Below are 11594 nucleotides of genomic sequence, written 5' to 3'. Positions count from 1 at the left end.
AAAAAAAAAAAATCACCTTCATAATGCCGACGGCTGTACCACCATAGTCAGCGAAATTCTCAACGGCACTAACGACATTAGCCGTATTGAAGAACGTTTGCGACTGAGATGCTAACAACATAAAGAGACACATCAACGGCACCGGCGGCTTCGAAATCAGCCCGGTAACGGAGGCCCAGATGAGAAAATAACCGGCGAAGCATTGAATTGCCCCAATAGCAAGCACCAGCCAAGGCCCTCCTGCGCCTCCTTCGGTTCCGCCTCCCCGTCCACGTCGGCGATTTGATGTAGCGTATGTATACAAAAGCCCGGAGAAAACCCCGGCGTTAGCTCCGATGTCCTTGAAGACGGAGACGGTGTCGAGGGTGGATTGATCGTACGACTGAGTCGATTTCAAGATGGCGGAATAGATACTGAAGGTGTAGGAACCGCCGCTTGTGCACTGTATCCATATACTAGCCGCCATAGCCACCCATTTCGTCCTCATCGTTTCCATCGCCGCCAATTACCAACCAGCTTTCTCGCCGGTAAAATAAAACACGAATACAGAAGAAGCGAAGACGATAACGAATTTGATTTTGTTGGACCAACATTTTTCAATAATCATTATTAAACTTAAACGGGCTGATAATGTTGTGATGAGCCCATATAACAAATAACAAAAAGTAAATGATGATTCGGGCCCAATAAATTGGAATGTCACGTGGAGTCATGGGGAGAATACACCACATGCACAAGACGGCTCGTGGAAGAGAGAAGACGGGAACGAACGAGATTAAAGAAACGGAGTCAACGTTGACTGGTCTAGGGGTATAATTAAATTACGAGGGCTGACTCAGCTAATTTCCCGCAGATCACGAGATTTACAAAATTTAGAATTATTAATTAGTAACAAATTCAATAGGACTGTTAATAATTTTCTATATGTCGGATCCTCCATTACAGTTAAACAACTACAATTAATGTTTTCCCCTATATGTATTACGACGTTGGAGAAATAAACAAATCTTGAACAGTTGACAAGAAGCAAAAAAAAAAATTTGTTAATGATGTTGAACAATTGTAAATGATACTATTCATGAGATAATTCTTCTTGAAGAAAACAAAAAAACAGGATATTATGTTTTATTAAAAATTTAAGGAAAGAAATATAGATTTTACGTATTAATTTTTCACAATCTATACTTTTTTCTTTTGGTAGAAACAATGAAATAAAACAGAAAACAAATAGTAGTAAAAAAAGAGACAAAACAGATATTTTTTTAAAAAGAAATTTAAATCCCGCCACAGTATGATAGTAGTGTTAAGCTTTGGTTGGTTTATTACAGGTGCAACGTCTCGGTCACTTCCAATATAATAAAACCTTAAAAAAATTCCACATTGATTATAAAATTTGGGTAATTTACTTCAGAGAAAGAGAGAGTGACGACTATGAAGATGATTCAGGCCTTACAAATCCTCCACTTAACTCATCAACTCCGTTCTTTCTTCTTTCCCTTTTTTTTTTTTTTCATTTTTCTTCACCTTTTCACGACAAGACCAACGCAAGTTTGATTCTCACGGCGGGTGATGGGAGGCAGACATCTTCATTCCCTTCCGCCGGAAAATGTTTCCGTTTCTTCTCGATTACCGTCAGAAACACCAAGCTTTCTGATGCTCCAGTTCTTTTTTTTGTTTACTGCCACAAAGCTTTCCATGCTCAGCTGGTGGACCTCCGACGTTTAGCTACCGACGCCTCAGAAACTGATTCCTTTAGCCGTGAAGATCTAGCGGTGGAGTTACGCCGCAAGTTTGAGTTCCTGAAGCTTATATATAAGTATCATAGCGCAGCTGAAGATGAAGTTAGGTTTTATCAACTTTACTCTGTTTTTCTAATTTCATTTTGCCCCTGCTTCATATGTCACAAGTTGAATTCGAATATATATAGTCCTTTGATCTTGGTTAGTCCTTGTCCAATGTTTGTGAATCTTAATTTAATGATGTCAAGACTCTGACTTATAGATTTGGAATGTTTTTTTACTGGCGGCAGGTTATATTTTTGGCGCTTGATGCACGAGTGAAGAACATAGTTTCTAATTATTCGCTTGAGCATGCTGGCACAGATGATCTCTTCACCTCAGTTTTCCATTGGCTAGATGTTCTTAAAGAGGGCATAGGAACCAGAAGTGATGTTCTTCGTCAAGTTTTACTATGCATAGGCACTATTCAGTCATCCATATGCCAACATATGCTTAAAGAAGAGTTGCAGGTACAATTACAATTGGTTATAGCATATGTTATAAAAACAACAGCTTTCGATGGAAAGAACATCTACTTGACTATTTCAGTTATAGAATAATTGGTTAAATTTGATCAGGCTTATAACTTCACGCTTCATGCAGGTCTTTCCATTGTTAATTGAGAAGTTCTCTTTCCGAGAGCAGGCTTCACTTGTGTGGCAATTCATTTGTAGTGTTCCAGTAATGGTTCTGGAAGACTTTTTGCCCTGGATGATGTCTTATCTCTCTCACGACGAGAGAATTGAAACTGAGAATTATATTAAAGATGTCGTCCCCAATGGAGACTCATTACAACAAGTATATGTTCCCTTTTGCTGAGACATGTATGCTATGTTTTTCTCTCATCTTCGTGATTCTGATAAATATGATACAATTTTTTCTGAAGGTCATATGCTCTTGGCTACTTGAAAGGAGTCAATCTTGTTGTGGGATTCCTTCAGAGATCATTAAAGGAGTCCACTATGTAGATGTGTCTAAAAATATGAAGAAATCACCACTTCATGAGACACATGAGTCCAACGGATGTTTTCAACGCTTTTGGCAGTGGAGTAAAAAGTTTCTATCTATTCCAAATGTAGGACACAGCCCGATTCATGGTCGTCATCTTTTTCAAAATGCAATCGAAAAAGAATTGAGAGACATTCAAGTAGGATTATGCCAAGCAAAGTTCCCAAGCCTTCTTTTGAACCTTGATGTATTGATGGCTCGATTAAACTTCCTTGATGATGTCCTTGTTTCTTACAGGTAATAGTTTGTTGGATATAACTTGATTTTTTCACTTTGGTATGGTGCCTACTCTCTTAAAACATGTTTGTTTTTCTTCCTTAGATAATGTTTTGTTTTGTTGCAGCAATGCATATAAAAAGTTCTTTCACCCGGTGTTAGAAGAAATGACAGATCACCGCTCTTCAACAGCCGTACAATTCACCATAGATGATTGTCTCGAGAATTTTCAGAGATTGCTATACAAAAGTGCTGGTGAGAAAGCAAGGACATATCATTTTCTACTTCAGCTTCAGGATGAACTTGAGTCTCTTATAGTCTAAGTAACCAAGCAATTTTCCGTACAGAGAACAAAGGTAAACTTTATGACACTCCTCTAAAAACTTCATGCAAGTCTTATGAATATTGTATCCAACATCTTTACTCTCATTGTTCACCAGGTCTTCCCAATCATCAACAAGAATTGCAACCATGAAATGCAACAGCAACTCCTATACACAAGCATTCATGTCTTACCTATTGGATTGCTAAAGTGTGTCATACTTTGGTTTTCTGCTCATTTGTCAGAAGAAGAATCTCAATCCATTCTTCCTTTCTTAAGTATGAAAGATTTCTATTCCAACAAATCATTTGCACACCTCTTGTTGCAGTGGCTTTGCTTTGGCTACTCCAGCAAAACATCTGTTGAAAGTTTTTGGAAACAGCTGTCTGTAATGTTCAAAGTAAGATGCTCCTGCCAAAAAGAGAACAATGAAGAAGCATCAGGATCTGTTTCCGACCAAGCACAGTTGGAACCATGCAAAGGATCTAAAGATGATTTGTTTGTTTGTCCTTGGAAGAAAAAGAAGTCTTCAGCCTGCTTATTGTCAACGGATACTGGTGCTGGAGACATGTATGAGACGCCTTACTCTAGTCGAATGAATCAGCAAATGATTTTCTCAGGAAAGCATAATCCTCCTTTCCATCTTCCTGATTTTTTTGGTGAAAAGAACGCGGATGATCCCCTCATTATGGACGTTAACCCAATTGACCTCCTTTTCTTCTTCCACAAGGCAATGAAGATGGATTTGGACTATCTTGTTTGTGGATCAGCAAGATTGGCAACCGACTTTCGTTTCCTCAAGGAGTTTCACTAGCGATTCCATATGATAAAGTTCTTGTATCAGATACATTCTGATGCAGAGGATGAGATTGCGTTTCCAGCGTTGGAGGCTAAGGGACAACTAAAAAACATTAGTCACTCATTTAGCATTGATCATGAGCTAGAAACTAAACATTTTGATAAAGTTTCATTTATTTTAAATGAGATGTTAGAACTGAACATGTTGGTTTCTATTATCAATTCCAGTGCAACAGACCACCGGAAAATGAAGTATGAGCGGTTATGTCTGAGTCTCCAAGAGATTTGCAAATCCATGCAAAAGTTATTGTCTGAGCATATCCAACATGAAGAAACTGAACTTTGGGGTCTATTCAGAAATTGTTTCGCTATTGAAGAGCAAGAAAAAATTATAGGGTGCATGCTGGGGAGAATAAGTGGGGAAATATTACAGGATATGATTCCCTGGTTAATGGAATCTTTGACCTCTGATGAACAGCTTGCAGCGATGTCCTTGTGGCGCCAAGCAACAAGGAAAACAATGTTTGTTGAATGGCTAACATAATGGTATAACGGTCATGTTATACAAGATGAAGCAAGAGAAGCAAACAGCAATCCATACGGGCATTCAGATCCACTCGAGATGGTCTGGAAATATCTCTATAAAGCAACTGCAAATGGAGACACCTACCTTGGCAGCTACCTTGTCGAACTCTCAGAGATAGACTTGACATGTACTATGAATAGGCCACCTTCTAATAACAATGTAGAAGTTGGAAACAAAGTGGAAAAAGATCTGGAATGCTCAAAAAGTAAGAAGATATGTTGTAGAGGATCTGAAAAAATGGGGGATAAGAACAAACTGACATCAATTACCATACAAGAGATCCTGCTTGGAACTTCCAAATGTCTCATAAGGTTAGCCGGTTTTGTCATTACAAGAAATATGAAAAACTGCTAACAATGAGTCAAGAAGAATTGGTGGTTGTTATTAAGAGAATATCATGCGACTCTTCCCTCGATCCGCAGAAGAAATCTTATATCAAGCAGAACTTGTTAATGAGGTAACCCTTGCTACCTCTCTTTTGATGTCATGTTGTAACTTATTTTTATAAGTCTAAGTATTGTAGATATTTCTATTAAATTTACAAGATCATAGTCAAAATAGCTAATATAATCTTATTAAATTTGTCTTTAGTTATATATATTGAGACTCACATAAGTTCATGTAACTCTTTCAGTCAGTGGAATATCTCGCAACGGGCATACAATATGAAACCATCCTCTCTCTCAAACAACAAGGAAACAGTTCCTGGTCAACATCCATCATATCGGGATCCTCACAGTTTGATGTTTGGTTGCAATCACTACAAGAGGAATTGCAAGCTTCTTGCCCCTTGCTGCGACAAACTCTTCACATGTATTTGATGTCACGATGAAGAGGCAGATCACTCGGTGGATAGGTATAGTAACATCTTTTACTTTCATGCAAGGAGCTTCAATAAAATCTTGTTGGATCTTCAACCGTCTTTGTTACTCTTGAATTCATATGCAGGAAACAAATAACAAAGATGATGTGCATGAAATGCCTCTTGATTCAGCCGATTGGTGCAAATTGCTCAAATACTTTGTGCAAGTCGTCAATGGGAAAATACTTCTGCAAAATATGCAAATTATATGACGATGAAAGGTACTTATTATCAGATTTCACCTTTAATTTTTTGCAAGTTATTATTAAAACTATGAAATGAAATATCCTCAGTAACTTTTTTGGACCGAGTACTATTGGTAGAGGTTGATAGTCATTGATTCTTTGTAACAGGAAAATTTATCACTGCCCTTACTGTAATCTCTGTCGGGTAGGGAAAGGATTGGGAATTGACTACTTCCATTGTATGAAATTGAAATGCAATGCTTGCATGTCACGTACCTTAGTAGAGCACGTTTGCAGGGAAACATGCTTAGAAGATAATTGTCCGATTTGCCATGAGTACATTTTTGCCTCCAACTCTCCAGTGAAGGCTCTTCCTTGCGGGCACTTGATGCACTCCACATGCTTTCAGGTACTTAACTCAGTTACAATATGCTTTTGGGTAACAATGATAACTTGAAACACGTTTATAAGATTACTTAAGCTTTGTTGTTTTTTTTTTATTATGTTTGTAGGAGTACACATGTTCACATTACACATGCCCTATCTGCAGCAAGTCGCTAGGAGATATGAAGGTCTGTTACACCATTTTCAAACAATGTTTTGTTTTCCCAGTAGAAGATTAGTAATACTCTCAAACTGAATCAAGAACCGTCCCACACAAGTTTATTTTAAAATGTTAGACGCATTGCTTGCAGAAGAGAAGATACCTGATGAATACTCCAATAAAAGTCAGGTTTAAATCTCTCTCTATCTCCGTATTATTTCATAGAACAGAGCATCTGTCTCTCTCTGTCTCTCTGCCCAGGTGAAATTTTGAGCAAGAATAAACTGAATGGTAACTGGTCAAATGGTTTGGTGCAGGTGATATTGTGTAATGACTGTGGAAGAAAAGGAAATGTTCCTTACCATTGGCTCTACCACAAATGCACAACATGTGGCTCCTACAATTCAAGGCTCATTTAGATCTTTCTCCAGTTTTTTCGATTTCCATTTACATAATTGTATATTTAGCAATATATTTTGTACATTGCCGGTAAGAAGTCATTTTTGTAACATTTGATGTTATACAAAAAATAAAACATACAAAATTATTGCAAATATTAATAAATTAGGGTCGTATCACCCTCAAATATTGATTTCGGTACTCCCATTGCAACCCATTGTAAGAGGAGAAAGTGTTGACCTTAGGACAAAATCTGGAAATAAGTTACAGTCGTCACTAACCTTTGATATTACAAAACCAGACCACTTAGATTCTGTCAGAAGCTCAAAAAACTCAAGATGCCTTAAAAGAATAAAACAAACCACCTAATCTACAACTAGAGCAAATGCATTCTCTCAACATATGATTCAAGCAACCACTTCTTGAGAGGCTCTCCGCATCCTACAAAACAGCCTGAGTTCCCATTCTCAGTGAAAAACGGGAAGTTGAAGATGTTGAGCAATTCCTCAACTGCTTGTCTCACCATCGACGTGCCCGTGACTTTACTTCGTCTTCCACAACCAGTTACTATATCAATCCGTGAAGGACAGTCACCTGAAACCAACATCTGCTTACGGAACCATGCAAGTGTCCTAGAAAGTGCGATTATTGCAGTTCCTTCCGACATTACATGGAGATTGATAAGCCAATAGTTGCAGCTTTTCTCCCTCAATGCATCTGGATACACATTCTTGATTGCTGCCATTTCCCACACCGATCCAGCCTCTTCTTTTAGAACTGACTTGTGGAGAAAATCCACTACTGCGTCCATGAGTCCCCGCTTGCTCTCTCTATCCTCACTGTGCATAAAATTAAGAAAGTTGCTAACATGATAACGTACATTTTGGCCATCAGGACCTGCAGGTGGCATTTTAAGGAGAAACATGTGAGCCGGATGACCTGAGACTGCCATTAGCTGGCCACAAAATCCCATGTCAAAGTTTGAACAAGCATTTGTGCAACAATTCAATAGTAACGTATATGTCGGCAAAGAAGGATGTAGATCAAGCGCCAGCATGCTCTGTAATAAGTTATAGGCTTCATACATCCTGTGAACCCTAAGGAAAGTGCTGGGAAGGGAATTACAAGTGGGAACATTAGGTCGAAGACCGGCGTGAATCATTGCTTGGTACCATTGCCAAGCTTTTTCCACATTGCTAGCTGTTCCCCACAAGTCCACCAAAAGACCATAAACTGGTTCATCAGGAACCCAATTCTTACGTTGCATCTCAGCAAAAACACCCTCTGCTTCCTCGAGAAATCCACAGTGACCAAGCACCTCCATAACAATACTGTATGCCACTTTGTCTGGTTGAAACCCGGCATTTTGCATGTATCGGTAGAGCTTCAACGCAGTCTCATTTCCTCGCCTTGGCATGCAAAGCTATCATGATGTTGAATGTGACCAAATTTGGGGTACAACCTTGACCAACCATTTCACAAAAGAGCCTATGGGCAGCAGGTAAATGGCCTGCTTTTCCAAGACAATTTATTATTACACTGTAGGTGAAAGTATCAGGAGAAAGACCTGCTGCTTGCATTCTCTGGTACATGTCCATGGCAATGTCAAGAAATCCAGCTTTAGCGTGGATGTCTATCAGGGTACAGTAAGTTACTCGGTCAGGCTCACATCCAGCCTCTTGCATTTGATTAAAAACATTCACAGCTTCATTCAGATAATTTGCACGGACATAGCTATGGATAAGTCGGTTAAACGTAACAGTATTTGGCTGACATCCATCTCTAACCATCTCATCAAGAAGCTTGTTTATCTCACCAAATTGCTTTGCACGACCAAGATTACCTACCATAGTGGTATAAGTATGCCCATCATGCTTAAAACCAGGTTGCCTTTTCAGCCAATAGAAGAAACCAAGCGCATTCACATAATTATCCATCTGCTTAAGAACTTGGTTTGCTTGGTATGGATCCATCCGAAAACCAAAATTGTGAAGAGCCTCTTCAGCAGCATGTCCCCATTTGAATCTCCGCAGTATACTAGAAACATTTTCGACAAGATATCCAGGGTTACAATATTGCCTACGTGTTGGAGCAGTCCCTGGAGTCACTCTCATCATTTCCTTTGAGGGTTTACAGAAACCTTCAACAGAAGATATCATCGTCCTGTCATCATAAGAATGCACATTATAGTCACAATCACCTGACGCATACTTAGTCAAGTCAATATTTGGTCTTTGTGGCATGTTTTTCCTTTTTCCAGAGACAGTGTTTGAGAGTAAATCATGAGCTGCAAACGACTTCTCTACAACGTCATTTGATGCTTGCTTAGTACCTGGAGAGCTGTTTATATGAACTCGGTCTGATGAATCTTTGGAAGCGGACCTAGGGTAGACTTTAGCAAGGTGCTCTCTTCTGATGAATTTCACATTTGACGACTTAACACTTGAAATAGGCCCAGTAGGATCAACAATACAGCTTTTAGGCAAACCAACGAATTCAGTTCCATCTGATAAAGGGATCTTGTAGTTTGCTATATCTGACAATAAATTTACAGTTCCAATACCAGCCTTGACTATCTGATCCCCCACATCATTTTTAATAATAGCAGAAGCAAGATTTCCAGAATTTGCTTTCCCCGGCAAAGCAGGAGACGATACATGTTGCGGATGAAGAGATGGACGGGTGAAATGTTCAACCGTCTTCGGGACCACAAGTGGTTTACCAGCTTCTACTGGTAATATATTTCCGGCTAGTCCAGCTGCTAAATTAGATGCTCTTTTACCACCAGTATGTACAACTTCAGTCCTAATTTGCTGACGTTTTGAGACGCAACTTTCATCCTCAGGGGTTGTACAAGAGTTTCCATCAGTTGCACTAGGTCTCGTTCCGCTAAGAAAAAAGGATCTTGCTGAACTGGAAAGATTACTAATGTGCTTTGCACGAATCATTGTCTGCAAAAAGAAATGAAGCACAAACTCTCAGAACAAGGCTAATATAGATTTAAAGATCTGGCAATTAAAAGAAGAGTGTTCCCTTAAACTATCTTAGCAACCTATAACACACTACCTGATATATATCTCACCAGAATTATATCAACGGAGCCACCAACGCAGTAATTAAGGTTTTGACACTTGTTTGTGTAACCAAGCCAAAAATTACAAAGCTCTCTTGTCCATAAAACGGTAAACACCTCTTTATCCCTTGAAAGTTACAATACTTATTCAAAGTCACCCCTAATCTTGCATAATTCTCAGACTCGTTAAACCGTTGAACAATTAGAAAAACTGAGCTTTTCAATTTTCTTTTCAGCTTCTCCATAAAGTATCATCCTTTCACACACCAAGAATCCCAAAATTGCCAAAACTAGAATATAATTACAACAATGTCTATTGACAGAGCTGAAACAGACCAGCCACATTAGGCATTTTAAACCAGTTGCTCAAAAACATGTGCAGTGAAACCGAGCCTCGGTTAGAAACATTAAAATCTTGAAAAACATTGACCAACTCTAAAGAAACAGAGCTGAATTAGAGTCATCACTTATAACATACAGTCCAACGTTTTCAATACGTTCAATCTCAAAAAAAAAAAATTAACTCTGACTCTCATTGATTTAAACTGAGAACAATCCAAGTTCCAAGCTCGATCGATATCACCGAAAAAACAAAGGAGAGTAACCCAAAAATAAGCAGCATTTATTACAAAGAAAGAAGCAAAATTTCCATTGGAAGAAAAAAGCAAAAAAGCATAAGCACAGATCACACAGAGACTACGAAGTCACCTTCAAAACGGTGGTGTTTGACTTCCTCCGTCTGCTTCGTTTTCGCCAGACAACAAAAAAAAAAATTTAAGAGAAAATGAGAATGAAAAAGAGAGAGATAGAAGAAGGCTAATTTTGCCTTCTCCCACTGTGGCCGTCAAATATGGAAGCTCCAAGTTTGTTTTGCTCTCCAAGCAAATTGGACACACACAAAGCTACAAAAGTTATGACCTTTGCAAAAGTCACGATTTTTTTTTTTTTTTTTTTCCCTTTTCACTGAACTAAATAAATGTTTCCTTTTTAACCTACCTACCTTTTCAACTATACCCCTCAATCTTTGTATTTATTAAAATAACATCACCATAAATGTTTTTTTTCCTATTATGAAAATTTGGCAACTCAAAAATCAGAATTATTATATCTGATCGATTCGATTACCATCTTAATTTTTCGGTCATTCTTTCACATTCAATACTACTACATGATTTTATTATTTAAATCGCTTTTTCTGGTTAACTTTGAATGAATGTGGTGTCTAATTGTCACTTTTAAAAGATAGTGGCTGATTTTTGAGAATAAAAAGAATCTTTGGATTTAACTAAAAAAAGGCACATGTTGAATGGAAATTCTTTTTACTTTTTTTTGGCTTTGAGCTAATGTTTGGGTTCTGTCCTCCTCAAGTTTTGCTGTACACGTGGCGTTGCTTTTATGTGTTTAATATTTTTAAGAGGTTTAGAGATAGATTTTGTTGGATGTGATTCGATCCGAATTAAAAATTTTGTGGCCTCTTTAATTCGATTTTAAAACCTAAAAAATAAAAAGTGTAAACATATCTATATTATTATGTGTAAACATATCTATATTATTATTTTTGAACTACATTTTTGTTTATGTTTTTCAAATTTTGTTTATTTAATATATTTTATTTACAACATTAACCCCTAACAATTTTCCTAAAATAACATTTTGTAGAAACTCAATTAATAGAACTATTTAAATATACCTAATTTGATACGTTTATTGCCATAAATAGCTGGACAACATTTCTACATTTTGATTTTTCCACAAACAACTCCACACATTAAATTGTAATCGCATAAAAATCTTCAACCTATTTTAATAGATCTTTAGAGAAA

General features: G+C 37.7%; 1 protein-coding gene and 2 pseudogenes across 1 annotated transcript in view; 1 reads left to right on the top strand and 2 right to left on the bottom strand.

The window, feature by feature from the left end:
- Positions 1-571, bottom strand: part of LOC104751346 (protein NUCLEAR FUSION DEFECTIVE 4-like) — a 3151-nt gene extending 2580 nt beyond the window's left edge. The window contains exon 1 of the mRNA XM_010473265.2: positions 17-571. Coding sequence (XP_010471567.1) covers positions 17-496 — 480 coding nt within the window. The 5' untranslated portion in view covers positions 497-571. The remainder of the gene's footprint in view (positions 1-16) is intronic.
- Positions 1442-6846, top strand: LOC104751345 (annotated as a pseudogene).
- LOC104751344 lies at positions 6882-10688 on the bottom strand (annotated as a pseudogene).

This window comes from Camelina sativa, chromosome 16 (assembly GCF_000633955.1).
Source record: "Camelina sativa cultivar DH55 chromosome 16, Cs, whole genome shotgun sequence".
NCBI classification, from domain to species: Eukaryota; Viridiplantae; Streptophyta; class Magnoliopsida; order Brassicales; family Brassicaceae; genus Camelina; species Camelina sativa.
Note: the sequence above shows the minus strand (reverse complement) of the source record. Positions and strands in the feature narration are given on the sequence as shown.